Raw genomic sequence first — 19,017 nt, forward strand, 5'->3', positions numbered from 1 at the left:
TGTTTTAATGAGCACCATATTGAATGACTTTATAAGAACTTGCGTGATGGGTCTTAGACCAATTCATTTGAACGATGTAGATGTAGATGTAGATTGCATACCTATCAAATAATGTTTTGTAAAGACACATATTCTATTTTATAAACATGTTAATGATGAATACCATGCCTTCAACTTTTTTCACATGGCATGTATGATTTATTGCTTCTTTATATATAAAAAAGAATTGAATAACTATCAAAATAAAAAAGGTGACACAAGTGGCTGCTATTTTAGAATACTTAATAGATATGAATGAAAGGGTTTCTTATTTTTTTGTTTTGCACTGTTCACCTTTAAGGGATCAATATATTTGTCAACTTTGTCATAAATAAATGACTGTGTTTAACGTATAAGAGATAATTGTATGCTTTCATTTATACCCACTTGTGTAAAAATATTACGAAAAAAACCCGAAAAAACGAACATTCATGATAATATATAATGTTCTTCTTTGGCAAGGTCTATCCAAATATTGGAATTGATAGTATTAAATCTATGTGTAATAGTCGTCCCATCTTCAGTAGATATGACAAAAGAAATATGTGAAACAATATGAATACTACTAGGGGCTGAAGGTCGCCTATATATTAACAATTTATAGCAAAACAGAATATTTTTCTTGATAGATGAACCAGTTTAAGGCTAGAATGGATAAAGCTATAAGTGAAGGTCATACAAATCATAATGCATCTATGGTAAGAGTTATAGTAAAATACATTAGTTTACACCTTATGTTATTCTTAATTTTTTTTGTAGTTATTTAAATTGTGAAAACGTTTGTTATATACATATACGTTTGATTTTATCAAACAAAAAAATAAGAAACTGTCAAATAAAAAAAATATTGAAAAGGTTAAACAATGTTACACGAGTTGTTAAATGATATAGTATCTTACCTCCTAGCTATCAGATCTATGAATCTTATTGGTTGAACATGAACACGTTGAAACCATATACATTTAATATCATTGGGCATGTTTTATTTTAATACACGGTTAAAAGTTGTGCTACGTCCCTTTATAAAAACAATATCCTTTTAGTAGAAGAGTTAATTGTTCTCAAAGTAACATTTCTTGTTAACAGAAATCATTATGATATTGTCATGCTTTTATACAAAATAAATTCGCATTGTAAAGAATTTAATCGAAAGTGCAGTTTACTGTTTTTTTAAAGTTATGATATCAAATTTTCCCATATTAGATAATCGGTTAGATAAAAATGATTATAGAGACACAAACAAATATCAATCTTTCGCTTAAAAGTTTGTAAAGGTGTGTAATGGTTTTATTCAGTTAAGGTGTCATTTAGTGTAAACTTTTCTAAAAAAAAATTAAATAGGCGTCATTAAAAGAAAAAAAGGTAATGATTATCAATCATATATATGTTAAAAAGGGATAAACAAGCGTTAATCATATATTTTCATACTTTGAATTCTTTACAAGAAACTACTCATATATCCCAACAGTTCAGCTGGAGTCAAACACGCGACTCCACACTTAAAGTTAGTGGTGGGGTTCGTGTTGTTGTTGTATCCCTATTTGTTCATGCATCTTTGTCAATATAATGGAATTTGATGCGATTGTCGTACAAGTGAGTGGTTAAGCGTAAGTAACAAATGCATGTGTTTTTTTGTACCTTTTTTGGATAAATGTTTGTTTTGAGATTGTCAAACAGTGATGACTGCTGTACCCATACTTTGACACTATTTTACCTATTGTGTCTGTTTAGTTCACGCATCATTGTAAATGTAATAGAATTTGATGCGACTGTCATACAAGCGCTATAAAACCAGGTTCAATCCACCATTTTCTACATTTGAAAATGCATGTACCAAGTCAGAAATATGATAGTTGTTGTCCATTCGTTTGATGTGTTTTATCATTTGATTTTGCCATTTGATTATGGACTTTTCGTTTTGAATTTTCCTTAGAGTTCAGTATTTTGTGATTTTACTTTTTTTTATCATTTGATTTTGCCATTTGATTAGGGACTTTCCGTTTTGAATTTTCCTCGGAGTTCAGTATTTTTTTTATTTTACTTTTCATACCTTTATTTTTCTTATGGTGATTACTTAATAATTAAAGTGAGGACTGATTGAAAAGTAAGCTTTACGACAAACGGGATGACTTTATATGTTTTTATTTTGTACTTATAGAACACTCATATATAAGCATTCCAGAAATTTATTCACATATCCAAATTTATAATGCTTTTCATGAAATTGAAGTTGCAATCACATACCGATGACCGTTATGTAAGTTAATAGACACAGATGTTATTTTTTTCCAAAATACATTTGATGACAACCAAGTATGCAACTAGTTAACATATAGTATATTACCATGCGCAATACACCAAATGCAATTACTAGATAGCCTCTTCACGCATCTTCATTTTGAGTTAATTTGGATGTATATTAATAAACGTATTCAGTCTTCTAATTAGTAACTGTAGAGTTCGGTATTTTTGTGATTTCCATCTCTTATAAACGAAAATATATATTTTGTGCGTTCAACGAGATTTTCTTAATACTTTAACCAGCAACGCTGATACCCACATATAAGCACCACATAAGAAATGCATAAGAGGTCAACTTTGACTGAAGAAGTAATAACCTTTAGCTAAGTTAGTTTCTGAATAGTTTTTTGATTTAGCAATAGCTGAAGTGTCGATCCAGTTTTAGAAAACAAAAATAACACTTGACACATTTCGTGAGTCCGTAGATCAAACTTAAAAAATACTTTAATCAGGAGCGTAAAACCCACATATTCGAAAATCCAATGAGAAGTACAAACCTCAATAATACCAATATAATATATATACCCTAATGTTATTTTAGTTCCGTGTTATAAAGAGATTTGAAGACATCATAACATCGGAGCCAGAAGCTTTCCCACTGTACCTGCCGTTCAATGACACCTTAGACAATGCTACGTCAATACCAGACGATAAGAAGTAAGAGTACAATTAGTCAACGTGTCAAAGTTTATCAATGACACGTTTGATACGGTGCTTTTTGTCCGCGATTTGCTTTTTGTCCGCTTTTGCTTTTTGTCCGATTATTTTGCTTTTTGTCCGATACTTTTGCTTTTTGTCCGTTGCTTTTTGTTCGTTTTGCTTTTTGTCCGATAATTTTGCTTTTTGTCCGATACTTTTGCTTTTTGTCCGTTGCTTTTTGTCCGTTTTGCTTTTTGTCCGATAATTTTGCTTTTTGTCCGACATTTTTGCTTTTTGTCCGTTGCTTTTTGTCCGTTTTGCTTTTTAGCTCACCTGGACCATAGGAATAAGTAAGCTTTTCTCATTTTCTCATTATTCGTCGTCGTCATTAATTTTTACAAAAATCTTCTCTTCTGAAACTACTGGCAAAATTAAAGCAAACATGGCCAAAATCCTTAGGGTATTTAGTTTCAAAAAAGTATCCGATGACCCCGCCCAATAATTAAGATGGCCGCAATGTCTAAAAGAAGAGCATCGCATAAAATGTAGATTTTGGCTTATATATCTGAAACAAAACCATAGAGACAATCTAACAAGGGATAAGAACATTTCGCCTCATAAAATAATGTGGACCAGTCAGAACTTTTCATGTGGGTCAATATGAGCTCTTAATTTAAAAAAAAGTGGGACAATCGGGAATAAGCCCTACAGTCTTGAGCAATTCTAAAATAAACACTGTTGATGTATCTCTTTTAAATTTTCTATTAAAAAGTGTTTTACATTTACGAATGCACTATATTGTATCTGTATCTAAAATATTAAACGCATTTATTTCGTGATAGAAATTAAGTAAATGCTTAAGTAACCATTTTATTACTTTTCCCCCTCTTTTCGAGTTTGTCAAACAAAAATAAACTACTTTGTTGAAAATGCTGTTGTGTTAACCAAAGTTTCCTTAATCTTATTACTTGAATAACCTCGAACTTCCTCGTCATTTGGATATAGTTGCTAAATAATTCCGAAATGTATGGATTAATACAGTTTATCTAAATAAATAGCTACACATGTATTACGTAAACTTTGTGATAGTGTTCCAAAAATGAAGTTTGTTTGTTTGTTATATTTGTAATATTTGTAATGTTTAAGAAAAATAAAGTTGTTGGAAATATGACGAAAATATTACCAGACTTAAAAAAGTTTTTTTTTAACTGAAATGTTGCAAAATATTTTGGAGCGACTGTCAATCGGCCATTGGGATATAAGTGCAAATGGTGACTATATATTATTAGCGGGAAGAAGAAACTGTGCGTTTAAGCAATAACATGTCGTAAATGTGTGCACTTCCACATGAAGCAAACGCCGACACCATTTAACATAATGATAAAACTATTCAAACGAGAAAACCATTGATTTACAAAACACTATACGACAAACAAATACAGAAACAAACAACAACTATTGAATTACAGATTGAAACTCCGTTCCTGACTTATTCGTATGATTATCATATATAATATTTAGCGCGGTTAAACATCAATTTAGAATTTCAATAACGAAACCATCACTCAAGGATTATTTGATTTGATAAATTTCTAAACTATTCTAAAGTTTCGAGCATATAAAAAAGAAGATGTGGTATGATTGCCAATGAGACAACTATCCACAAAAGACCAAAATGACACAAACATTAACAACTATAGGTCACCGTACGACCTTCAACAATGAGCAAAGCCCATACCGCATAGTCAGCTATAAAGGCCCCGATAAGACAATGTAAAACAATTCAAACGAGAAAACTAACGGCCTTATTTAAGTAAAAAAATGAACGAAAAACAAATATGTAACACATAAACAAACGACAACCACTGAATTACAGGCTCCTGACTTGGGACAGGCACAGATTTAAATAATGTGCCGGAGTTAAACATATTAGCGGGATCCCAACCCTCCCCCTAACCTGGGACAGTGGTATAACAGTACAACATAAGAACGAACTATAAAAATCAGTTGAAAAAGGCTTAACTCATCAGATAGACACAAATACAAGTGGACGTGGCCGGGTACTTATACATCCCGACACAAAAAGTCACAATGAACAGATCTGAGAGTACTCGCAGTTATCTGACAGCTATTTCAAAGCCACTAACAACTAATAAAAAGTCATGCCTCTGAGACTTAACGTTCGTTTAAGTCTTTGAATATCCCATGCATTTTACAAATTGGTGTACGTACACCATTGCTCACACGTTTGAGGATGACAGACTAACTTACGACCAGAATGAATAAGAATTAGTCTTTATAACAAGATCTAAAATATTTCTAGTGTAAAAGATTTAAACCTCGCCACATTATTTATGTATGTGCCTGTACCAAGTCAGGAGCCTGTATATTCAGTGGTTGTCGTTTGTTTATGTGTTACATATTTGTTTTTTCATTTATTTTTTTGACATAAATAAGGCCGTTAGTTTTCTCGTTTGAATTGTTTTACATTGTCTTATCGGGGCCTTTTATAGCTGACTATGCTGTATGGGCTTTCCTCATTGTTGAAGGCCGTACGGTGACCTAATGCTGTTAATGTCTGTGTCATTTTGGTCTTTTGTGGATAGCTGTCTCATTTGCAATAATACCACATCTTCTTTTTTATAAGAATGCCAACTCCTCACACGTACAATTATTACTTCATTTTCTTTTTTTCACTCATCTAATTATTATATCTATTTTAATTCAATATTGTATCCATATAAATGTATATGAACGCTTACATATATATAATTATTGCGATATCATATATAAGAGAGAGGCAAAGTGTACCAAAGGATAATCACACTAAAAAGGGTTGAAACAAACCAACAAAGCCGCAGCTGAATGAAAAACAACAAGATACACAACAGTCCACAAAACAAATGGTCCGAGAACACAATTAATTAGTAGTGCATTTCTTTTAGAACATAAATGAAAATTAAAAAAATCCCACCTGCGCTTTCTCAATGAAACTTTTACAGTGTGTTGTACTAATTTTGGGACAAATTATATCAAAATTATAGAAAACTTCATCGCGTCTGACTCAAAATATGGACAATTTTGTGTTTAGGGTGTCTTGAAATCTTTTGACAGCTTCCGAAGTGCTAATTTTTAACCTTTTTCATCTGGACCAAATCACTACTTTCCTGTAAAATTCTGGACCCAAATTTTTTTACAGTGTAATTTCACCCCCCCCCCCCCCTTCTTACAATGTGAGGCATTAAACAAGGAGAAATAAATTTGGAAGGGGTATACAAATTATTGGCAAGTAACCCACTGTTATCACTAGGGACTAATAACGAAAATCAAGGGACGACAATTGTGGTCTCGGACGAAATCATTGAAATTTAGAATCTGAGCAACAAGAACCAATGCAACTGTGATGATGTATGGTTAACTGGAAGAGTAAGATAATCCTGCTCCGTCCATTAAGTTTTAAAAAGTCATGTATTAAACTCAAACTCTCGAACACGTTGTCTTGGAAGATCTTTATTCCAAGGGGGTCCTTAATAGTTGCTTTTTGATAATCCTATAAGGAGTTTATAATTTAACTCCTTGCGAACACTTTCATAAGGAACGAAAATTCCCATCTGCATCTTTTTGAAAAGATTGCAAATATTGTTTAAATTAAATAGGGTATCCCATTTCAAACCCAGCGTCTCGGAAAATCTCATTTTAGGGCACTAGACAATGATTAAATGTAGTAATTCGATAATAATACATGGATTTCTCGCGAAAACATCGTTAAGGCGAAATTTAAAGTTTGTCTTGGCTGATTGAAGAAATTTCACAATAAAAACTGAAACGCAAAACGCAAAAACGCATAAAGATGTTTATTCAGGACAATAACTTATATAAAACAACAGCAGAAATACATATAATGTATCACCAATGGAGGTTGTAAAATACTGTAGGTGATACTTAAACGTAATGTTCTATTTATTTTTTTGTCGTTAAGGGGACTGGAGGGTATTAATCCATTATTTTTTAAATATACATGTAGGATTTTGCTTGTTTTTCTATAGATGAACTTTTATCATATACTAAATAGAAAAATCAAATAAAAACATGGGGTTATCGTTCACTTAAGCTCACAATCTGCCCTCGAAAGAAGCAACCATTTTTGTTAAGGTACTTTTTTTAAGTTGAACTAATAGGAGAAATAGATATATATATATATATCGAAATAAAAAAAGAACTAAATTACAGAAATCGATTTAATTTTACAACTGTTTAGTTTACGTAAAGCATATTTGAAAAATATCTATAGGTCACCGATGAGTTGAAAAAGACATTTTAATTCTAATGTAAAAACAAAATGTCATTATTGCACTAAAGGGAGACAATTTGGAGCTTTTACAGTGATATAAACATTTGAAAAATAAATCTGAGGCCAAAATCATTCGATTTTTGGGTTGATTTTTGAGCCAATTCATAAAGTTATAACTAATAGTGTAATAAATAAAATTTGTAATGAAAACAAAAATGATAAAATTTTTGCTGAAATTACCCTCGAGCCTCCGAAAGAGCAAGTATTGCACAAAAAAAAAGGAATCATCCTTTAACGGAAACAACTCTTGAAATCATCGGCTATTCGTCGATGACTAAAGGCTATTTATTTCTGAAATCTAAATTTTGTTTTGCTGTTCTGAGTTTTCAAGATGTTACATGCAGCTAAAATATTGGTAAAACATTTGAAAAAATACTGATCTGTATAAAATTTACACAAAAGTAAACGAATGAAAGCCACTGGAATGCAGTTCAGGACTCGGATAAATAAGCACATTTAAACAAGAGTGCACACACTGAAATGTCTCGCCTACTTTACTCATCATTAATATTATGTTGATAGCCCTAAGTATAAAGATTTATTACAACTGCCACATAAACTTAACATTGACCAAGATAGCTAAACAAAGATCAAATGAATTATGAAAATGAGGTAAAGGTCAGACGAACCATACCAGGCAGACATGAACAGCTAACAATTCTTCGATACAACAAATATACTTGACCTATTACTTATAGTTTAAGAAAACAGACCAAAACACAAAAACTTAACACTGTGCAATGAACCGTGAAATTGAGGTCATGGTCAAATAAAACCTGGGAGACTTATATATAGATCATAAGATATTTTCATGCACCAAATATAGTGACCTTTGGCATATAATATTAGATAAAAAGACCAAAACTCAAAAACTGAACTTTGACCACTGAACCATGAAAATGAGGTCAAGGTCAGATGATATCTTCCCGCTAGACATGTACACCTTACAATCATTCCATACAACAAATATTGTAGACTCATTGCATAAAGTATAAGAAAAACAGACCAAGACAGAAAAATTTAACTATAACCACTGAACCGTGAAAACGAGGTCAAGGTCAGATGACACCTGCCAGTTGGACATGTACACCTTACAGTCCTTCCATACACCGAATATACTAGCCCTGTTGCTTATAGTATCTGAGATGTGGACTTGACCACCAAAACTTATTCTAACCTTTGTTCACTGATCCACGAAATGAAGTCGAAGTCAAGTGAAAACTGTCTAACGGGCATGAGTACCTTGCAAGGTACGCACATATCAAATATAGTTATCCTATTACTTATAATAAGAGAGAATTCAACATTACAAAAATTCTGAACTTTTTTTTTCAAGTGATCACTGAACCATGAAAATGAGGTCAAGGACATTGGACATGTGACTGACAGAAACTTCGTAACATGAGGCATCTATATACAGAGTATGAAGCATCCAATTCTTCCACCTTCTAAAATATTAAGCTTTTCAGATGTTAACTTACGCCGCCGCCGCCGCCGCCGCCGCCGCCGCCGCCGGATCACTATTCATATGTCGAGCTTTCTGCAACAAAAGTTACAGGCTCGACTAAAATGACAGGTTATATGAACTGAGTGGCAATAAAAGCACAAGTCTAACACTTGCTTTTTAAAAAATTAAAATCTTTATTTAAAATGGTCATCTTTAAACAAACAAAAATTGAATATGAAAATTTACAATTCCAACAATAGATCGATATTAAACAGAAATGTTTCATTATCATTTTTCGGCTACAATTGGTATATGAACCATCCAAATGTCAGAATATCAACATAGAGTATTTACAAAGAATGTTTCTGTTATGTTGTGCAACTAAATCTCTACAGCAAATGGTAGTGACAACACTAGATGTTAATTAGGATCCAGCGAAAAGCCAGGCTTTTGTCCACGAAGGTAGCAAATTGTCGGTGTGACTATCGCTGACGGCTTTTGGTAACACACGATATGGTTGTTGGTCATGTTGTTATCACCAAGGGAAGGTCATCGTGCTCTTAATTTCCACACAAACTGATATAGCTCCAAAGGTTTAACAATGAACACCAATGGACACTCATGTCAATTGGAAGGCCACGCGGAATCAATATCGGAGATGTTAAAGACAAATGCATCGGTCATGCTGGGCTTTTGTTGCTTAATGTCTAAATGGACATGGCCTATAATTAAAAGATCCTTTTGCGGAATTTGTGGATTATTTGGTCAACTGTATACAGTCTACGAGCAATTGCATCCTGGGAAAAGCCTCATTAGATAAACCCCAATTTGTTTGTAATTGGTTGTCAGAAAGACCTGGCATATAGTCTTATATTTATTGAACTTACTTACTTACAATAAGGGATAAGCCAGCGAGTAAGTCAGCAAAGGGTTAGGGAAGTACCTTGGTATATAAAAAAGTCGAAATAAACAATTGCCGGCTGGCCAAGAGATTCTCCACGTGGGGTATGATGCCAGAGGTAGAAGTAGGCATTGCCTTAAAAAAGGCACAGATCACTTAGACCCAAGACCCGTACGAGTTTGACAACAATGAATTAAAAGGGTAAGGTGGTACCTCTGTTTGCAACGAAGTCGAAATACACTTTAATAATTGCCGGCTGGCCAAACTAAAAGATTCTCTACGTAGGCCATTTTACCAGAGATAGAGGAAGGCATTGCCATACAAATTTCTTATAGCACTTATGCCCTAGACCCGTACGAGTTTGACAATAATGAATCAAAAGGGGGAGATGGTACCTCTGTTTACAACAAAGTCGAAATAAAGTATTGCCGGCTGGCCAAACTAAGAGGTTCTCCACGTAGGCCATTTTACCAGAGATAGATATGGTAATTGCCTTTAAAATGGCATATAACACTAATTACAAAGACCTGTACGATTTTGACTGCAAGGGGTTAAAAATAAAAGGTGTTACCTTTGTTTACAACGAAGTCGAAATAAACCTCTACCTCTGGTATAATGATCCACGTAGAGAATCCCGGAGTTTGGCCTACCGGCTACAGTTATTTTGACTTTAATGTGAACAGAGGTACCACCTCCTCATTTTAGCTCTTTACTGACAAACTCGTACGGGTATATGCCATATAAGTGCTATAGGCTATTTTAAAGGCAATGACCACCTATACCTCTGGTAGCATGGCCCATGTGGTGAATCTCGTAGTTTGAACAGCCGGCAATATTTCATAACGACTTTGCGATATACTAGAATACCCTCCTTTCCTTTTGCTGGCAGAAGTGCTATAAACCATTTTAAAGGCAAGGCCCACCTCTACCTCTGGTATCATGATAAACGTGGATCATCTTTTATTTTTGGCCATCCGGCAATAGTTTATTTCGACTTTGTTATATACCAGGGTACCCTCCTTACCCTTTGCTGATAAACTCGTACAGATCAATGGAATAAGAAGTATGGGCCATTTTAGATGCAATGTCCACCATTACCTTTGTTATAATGGCCTATGTGGAGAATTTCTTTGTTTGGCCAGCCAGCAATAGTTTATTTCGACTTTGTGATATACTTAGGTACCCCCCTTACCCTTTGCTGATTAACTTACACGGGTCTGGGACATACGTGTTATGGCTATGTTAGAGGTAATGCCTACCCCATCCTCTGATATAATACCCCGCGTATAGAATCTCTTAGTTAGGCCAGTCGGCTTAATTTATATTTTCGTTGTAAAAAGAGGCATCGCATCCCCCCTTTAACCTTTTGCTGACAAACTCGTACAGGTCTAGGGCGTTAGTTTTATCAGCCATTTAAAAGGCAATGCACACATTTAACCTAGGATTAATGGCCAACTTGGAGAATCTCGTACTTAAGCAAGCCGGCAATAATTTATTTCGACTTCTTTGTAAACAGAGGTTCCAACTCCCTCTTAACCCTTTGATGATACCGCGTACTTCTCTAGGGAATAAGTGATTTAGGCCATTTTAGAGGCAATGACAACCTCTACCTCTGGTATCATGGCCCACGCGGAGAATCTCTTAGCCATCCAGCAATAGTTTAGTTCGACTTTATTATATACTAGGGTACCAACCTTACACTTTGCTGACTAACTCGTACGGGTCTAGGTCATACGTGCTCATGGTCATTTTATAGAGGCAATCCCTTCCTCTACCTCTCATATTATGGCCCGCGTGGATAATTTCTTAGTTTAGCCAGCGGGCAACAGTTTATTTCAACTTCGTTATATACCGGGCTAATTCACCCCCCTTTTAACTCATTGTTGACAAACTCATTCGGGTCTATAGCATAAGTGCTATGAGCCATTTTTAAGAGAATGACTACTCCAACATCTAGTATAAGGGCGCACATAAAAATGTCTTAGTTTGGGCAGCCGTCACTATTTTTGGTGGACTGTGTGATATACTAGAGTATTCCCCTTACCCTCTTCTGACCAACTCGTACGGGTCGAGGACATAAGTGCCATGGCCCATGGACCATTTAAGAGGCACTGCCTACCTATACCTCTGGTATAATGGCCAACGTGGAGAATCTCTTAGTTTGAAGAGCTGGCAATAATGAGGTTTATTTTTACTTCGTGATATACCGGCGAAACTCATGCCCCTTTTAATTCGTTGCTGATAAACTCGGTAGATCCAGGACATAAGTGCTATAAGCCATTTATAAGGGTTTGACTACCTCTTCTTCTGCTATAATGGCCTACCTGGAGTATGTCTTAGTTTAGCCAGCTTTCAATAGTTGTTTTAGACTTAGGGATATACAAGAGTATTCCCCTTGCCCTCTGTTGACCAACACCTACGGGTCTAGGATATTAGTGCTTCGAGCCATTTTAGAGGTAATGCGATATATTGTAAAAGACATGAAATTTCATGTACAAATCATTTATAATGTGAGTATGGTCTGTATTTAACTCCTAAAAGGACATGGTATTTTGAAGTTCAAAATGAAACCTGCCAAAAATATACACATTTTATATCGGACATAAAGCAAAATTATCGGACAAAAAGCAAAACGGACAAAAAGCAACGGATAAAAAGCAAAAGTTTCGGACAAAAAGCAAAATAATCAGACAAAAGGCAAAACGGACAAAAAGCAACGGACAAAAAGCAAAAGTTTCGGAAAAAAGCAAAATAATCGAACAAAAGGCAAAACGGACAAAAAGCAACGGACAAAAAGCAAAAGTTTCGGACAAAAAGCAAAATTATCGGACAAAAAGCAAAAGCGGACAAAAAGCGAATTGCGGACAAAAAGCACCGTATCACACGTTGGTGGTAGATCTTTACAGAATGGTTTTTTTTTTGGTATAAATAAGGGTACTAAAACGGTAATGGCTTTTGGAAAATTGTAGAAATTGATAAGATAATTCCATGCCATAAGTCAAGCACATAGTCATAAAGTCATGCGCACACAGAAAGTGCAAACACCATAAAATTCATAACTTGCAATAAACGAGGAAATAGTATAAGGTTTAACGTTTTTTTACAATTAATATTTCAAATGATGAAATGTAAACGCACCGACATAATACAACATAATATTCATTGACAATAAAAAAATTGGCAGCGTCTGTTTTCCACAGAACACCACATAATACCGTTTTTACTTTAGATCTAGATGGATCGAATTCTTCAAATTTTAATGCACAAACATTAGAATAGGAGATTATAATTACAAGATATGGAAGTATTGATTATTGAAACCTGTTTTCTTATTTTCAGAGCAGAACTACGTCGCCGGGCAAAAGAAGTAATACAGAAATATTTAACTTCATTAACAGAGATGAAAGATTACATACAAAATGCAAGTACACAATATAACATACACTTGTTTTTTTTTATAATTTAAAGATTTTTTCATTCGTGTTGCATCAACCATCTCGTCACAGAATGCTTGGAACAACGATGATAAATTTGGGTTGGATTTTTGATTGAGTTAAACTGAAGACGAATATGTGATACTCTCTGCTTCTATCTTAAGCGAAAAACAATTTGAAACAGGAAAAAAGTGAAACGAACCTTTAATCATTTTAATGTGTTAAAAAAAAATAAAAGAATGACAATATTTTAACAGCTTATATCTTGCAAATCAATTAAATTGACCTAAATACGGTACATGTATAATTGTTCCGATATGGACATTTAGTGAGAGGTTTATCGCTATAAAACAAGGTGCTTCAATCCATCATTTTCTACGTTTGAAAATGCATATACCAAGTCAGGAATATGACAGTTGTTGTCTATTCGTTTGATGTGTTTCATTATTTGATTTTGCCATTTAATTAGAGACTTTCCGTTTTCAATTTTCCTCGTAGTTCAATATTTTTGTGATTTTACTTTTTTCTTTTTGATGCCCCTGATTTTTTTTTATCAATAAAATGATTAAAGAGAAGGAGCAAATATTCAGTATTGTTGTTTATATATTTTTCTTATGGTCAATCAAAGTGAGACCAGTCATTTTTTATGGAAGCCAGTATCAGTTTTTTAAATATTCGATTTTATTTAATTCTTTTTCTAGACTTACATGAAACACCTAAGACAGGCTTTTGGAGTTAACGTTTGGACACATGGTAACGAGTTTTACGAAGCTTGTCTAAAATGGCATTTATCACTTCCACTGAAACCAGAAGAGGTTCACCAAAAAGGCATTGATGAAGTCCATCGGATATCATCAGAAATTCAAAAGGTATAAATAAATTGTAGTAAACTGACTCACACACATGATAATTCTATTAAGAAATTCTATCATGTATGTTCTAAGGTAGCCTAAATGTGGGTCGTTCAAAATAGTTATTATATTGGTATTATCGAGGTTTGTACTTCTCATCAGCTTTTCGAATATGTGGGTTTTACGCTCCTGATTAAAGTATTTTTCTTGTTTGTGTATGGCGAATGTTCAAAGGCCACACAGTTATTTTTCAGAGTTCTATTAAATTTTATTTAACACTGAGAAGGAAGTATTGGTTGACAATTAACTCTAATTTACGTAATTATTGCTTTTCAACGACACTTTTATGAAATATTTAATTTGCACAAACTATTTCAAAACCGACGAACAGCTGTCTTATACTTCATAATTCCTAAAACTTGATTTTATATTTTTTTAATAGATCTTTAAAAGACTAAACCTTACAGGAACAACCAAAGAAGTCTTCGACTTAATTAAAAATGATCCAAAATTTCTACTAAACAGCACAGTAAGTACATAAATAAATATCTACATGTAATCCGATGCAGATATAGATAACTGGTTATCCGATACAGTCGACTAGTTTACTACATGTAATCCGATACAGTTGACTGGTTTACTACATGTTATCCTATACAGTTGCGTTGTTTACTTCATGGAATGCGATAGAGATGAGTGGTTTGTTACATGTATTCCCATAAAGTTGACCGGTTTACTATTTGTTATCCGATACAGTCGACTGGTTTACTACATGTAATCCGATACAGTTGACTTGTTTACTACTTTTTATCCGATACAGTTGCCTTGTTTACTACATGTAATGCGATACAGTTGACTGGTTTAATACATATCGAATACAGTTATCTGGGGTACAAAATTGTAAACCTAATATCTATGATGAGTGTACCTTCAACCAATGAGTCAAAGTTTATCTTCGATGGTATCACCAGCGCAGTAGCTAGCACTTCTGTGCTGTCATGCGTAATCACTGGTATTGTCATAATTATAATTTATCTGTTTTCAAGACTTACATAAGTAGTTTTTGTCCCATTAAAGACTTATTTAAATGGATTTGGCAAAACCTTTCCGATATTTTTGGGTCCTCAATGCTCTTCAACTTCGTACCTTATTATGCCTTTTTCAACTTGTTTGATTTGACCGTCACCGATGATGCTTTTGAAGACGAAATGCGTATCTTGCTAATAAATGTTTAAACCTGAACTATGATGAGTTTATCTACAATTACTATCTCAATGTCACTGCTGGTGCAGATATTCTCCTTGAGGGTACAACCATCCCAGTATTTACTGTATTTGGAAAGATTTCAACAGTTGTAAATTACTGTCATCTTAACTTACCACAGATCGTCCGAAAAAGTAGACTCCTTTTTTGCAGTATATCGGTACAGTCAACTACTTAATCACAGGCCTTCGAACTCATTTGAGTTCATTATTATTTTTGAAATGAAAATAATATAGTTATAGATGGGGTATTAGATGAATTAATTTTCCCATAACCTGTGATTTTGCTATCAAACTGAAACTCCTGAGCAGATCTTGTAGTATCTGATTTATTCATTTTTGTATTTTGAAACCTCCCCAGAATCCTTATTATGTAATATATGTTTCTTCGATTAAATGCATGGATAGATCACAGTTTAATCAATACGCCTCCGGTTGCGGGAGTTTCTCGCTGCATTGATGAACAATTGGTGGCCTTCGTTTGTTGTTTGCTCTATGGTCGAGTTGTTGTCTCTTTGACACATTCTCCATTTCCATTCTCAATTTTACTATGATGTAGGCGCTTTAAAAAAAACAGAGCTTCTCTCGATGATAACAAACACATACAGAAAGTAGTTTAATTCCATCCTCTTTTTTATACTAGTCAACTGTAAAGAAATAAAGAATCTATGATTGCATTTCCTTTTAAATGTTCATTCGTTTGAACAGTAAAAAAAAATAAGTGGGCTTGATTCTATTATGGAATAATTGTATTTCAGAATAATTGATATATTCAACTATGTTTCTCTCAAAAAATGTAAGGTTAGTAACAGTTTTCTATTCACAAATACAAAATTGAATTACAAATGCACTTTGAGTAAATTTCAATATCCGGTTGCAAATCTTACTTCTGACAAAAAAAACCTAGCTGTTTACAACTTAAATCATATTTAAGAGACAAATGTTACATGATCACACCTCCTTGGAGCAAAATCTGTTAAAAGGGGTTCTAAACGGTAACAAATAAGAATAGACAAACTAGAGGCTCTTCAGAGCATGTGTCGCTCACCTTGGTCTATGTGCATATTAAACAAAAGACAGATGGATTTATGACAAAATTGTGTTTTGGTGATGGTGATGTGTTTGTAGATCTTACGTTACTGAACATTCTTATCTTCTTACAATTATCTCTATCTATCATGAACTTCGCCAATTAGTAAATATTTACAAAAATTTAAAAAAAAACATGACTGTAAAGGGCAATAACTCCTTAAGGGGTCAACTGACCATGTTGGTCATGTTGACTTATTTGTAGATCTTATTTTGCTAAACGTTAACATTATTGCTGTTTACAGTTTATCTCTATCTATATTAATATTCAAGATAATAACCAAAAACGGCAAAATTTCCTTAAAAATTACCAATTCAGGGAAAGCAACCCAAAAACCAGTTGTCCGATTCGTCTGAAAATTTCAGGGCAGATAGATTTTCACTTGATTTACAATTTCACCCCATATCAGTTTGCTTTAAATGTTTCGGTTTCAGAGTTATAAGCCAAAATCTACATTTTACCCCTATGTTCTATTTTTAGCCATGGCGACCATCTTGGTTGATTGGCCGGGTCACTGGACACATTTTTTAAACTAGATACCCCAATGATGATTGTGGCCAAGTTTGGTTAAATTTGGCCAAGTAGTTTCAGAGGAGAAGATTTTTGTAAAAGTTAACGACAGACGACGGACGACGGACGCCAAGTGATGAGAAAAGCTCACTTGGTCTTTTAGGTCAGATGAGCTAAGAATGACACAAAAGGTACTTCTATTATTCATATATTATGTATTAATATTTAAATCCTTGTATTTGTAGGATGCAATATTAGAGGAATATAAAGATATAATATTTAAAAGAATACAGCCTAATCTTCCCAAACTATTCAAAAACCTTCCAAATCTGCCTCTAGAGTAAGTATATTTGCCTGAAATAAGAGTGAAAAGGAGGAGGGAATAAATAATAATCTTATCCTCAAAGGGTAATGAACTTCAGGTGTCATTTTGTTGAGGTTTGTTTTCATAATATTCTTATATACAAATTGCAAGTAGATTGTTGGAAAAACAGGTCAGTGATACAAATTTACCTACATCCTAAATTGTTTTAATCAACTTCTAGAAACCACTTATCGAATTTCGTTCTATTTGCATGAAAAATACTCAAACCAACAACATGTACAAGTCAAGTATGTTTGAATACGTAGATACGTGAAAACAAACCGCAGAATATCTTAGTGTTAGAATTAATATGCACATTGCGATTAATCAAAGGCTAAGGTATTAGGATCACAATTTTTGTTACCTGGAATGCAAAAAATCGGAAAGCTTTTATATAATCATAAATCTTTGCAAGAAAAATCCTTCAGATGCTCACAGCATTAGTGTGACATATAATTTGTTCTTCAATTGTGTCTTTCATATTTGTCTTTGGACTTTGGACTTTGAGATTAATTTGGAAATGCCAAAATTTCCTACTATCCCCTTTGAAGTTTTTCAAAAATAATCTAAGCAAACTTTAAAGTTTCCTCAAACAACGTTTTGTTACAAAGTTTGTTTTCAAGAAACGGTCGGGTCATTTTTTTTTTCGAAACTGCTATGTGTAAAATAACCCTTATTGGTCAAAGTTGTTAGCATTTTTTTGCCATTTAAGTGACACCACAATTGACATTTCTGTTATAGAATATAAAGCAATTTGGGAATCCATGTTTTTAATTTATAAATAAAATTAACATAATTTGAAAATAATTGAGAATTCATCATCGACTTTCACTACCCCTTTGGTATCATATAAGGATCAGATGATGGCACTTATTATATATAATACCTTTTTGTTATGCCTTTATCACTTTATCATTTTTTTCCAAAATTTCAATTTAAATATATTGCATAAAATCGGGTTCAGCATTTATTCTTAATATAATGTGATACCACTTATATCATACTTAGGTGAAATGCTTTTTTGTGTAATGGTATAAATACAATAAGGGAACTGGGACATGTTTGTATTTCTTAATGTGACTAATTTCCTGTGTAACTGGGACATGCTTGTATTTCTCAATGTGACTGTAATTCCCTGTGTAACTGGGACATGTTTGTATTTCTCAATGTGACTGTAATTCCCTGTGTAACTGGGACATGTTTGTATTTCTCAATGTGACTGTAATTCCCTGTGTAACTGGGACATGTTTGTATTTCTCAATGTGACTGTAATTCCCTAAGTAACTGGGACATGTTTGTATTTCTCAATGTGACTGTAATTCCCTGTGTAACTGGGACATGTTGTATTTCTCAATGTGACTGTAATTCCCTGTGTAACTGGGACATGTTTGTATTTCTCAATGTGACTGTAATTCCCTGTGTAACTGGGACATGTTTGTATTTCTCAATGTGACTGTAATTCCCTGTGTAACTGGGACATGTTTGTATTTCTCAATGTGACTGTAATTCTCTGTGTAAGTTATATACCTTGTATCAAATTTCAGAGTGAGACCATCTCTGACAGATGGGCCTGGGGGTACGTATCAGCAAGTGTCGCCTGATGGATCTCGTCCTGGGATATTTTATGCTAATTTGTTTCATCCGGATGAAAGGTAAACACAATTCACTATATCAAGTTAATTATTGCAACAGAAAATATACCCGTCGTGGTAGTAAACTTATATGCTTCTCTTTCGATTCTTTTGATAATTATATATTAGATATAATAAGATGCCGGAAAAAAACATCACATGCTATTAATTAAAAACATTTAGAGGTGGCCAGAGAT

At 33.6% G+C, this 19,017-nt stretch overlaps 1 protein-coding gene across 3 annotated transcripts in view; it reads left to right on the forward strand.

Moving 5' to 3' along the window:
* Positions 1-19,017, forward strand: part of LOC143067272 (uncharacterized) — a 121,548-nt gene that overhangs the window by 36,313 nt on the left and 66,218 nt on the right. For all 3 annotated transcript variants that reach the window (XM_076240396.1, XM_076240395.1, XM_076240397.1), the window contains 7 exons: positions 669-737; positions 2,882-2,997; positions 13,018-13,099; positions 13,814-13,981; positions 14,406-14,492; positions 17,071-17,165; positions 18,734-18,841. In XM_076240396.1, the coding sequence (XP_076096511.1) occupies positions 669-737; positions 2,882-2,997; positions 13,018-13,099; positions 13,814-13,981; positions 14,406-14,492; positions 17,071-17,165; positions 18,734-18,841 (725 nt within the window). The remainder of the gene's footprint in view (positions 1-668; positions 738-2,881; positions 2,998-13,017; positions 13,100-13,813; positions 13,982-14,405; positions 14,493-17,070; positions 17,166-18,733; positions 18,842-19,017) is intronic.

This window comes from Mytilus galloprovincialis, chromosome 3, assembly GCF_965363235.1.
Source record: "Mytilus galloprovincialis chromosome 3, xbMytGall1.hap1.1, whole genome shotgun sequence".
Classification (NCBI taxonomy): domain Eukaryota; kingdom Metazoa; phylum Mollusca; class Bivalvia; order Mytilida; family Mytilidae; genus Mytilus; species Mytilus galloprovincialis.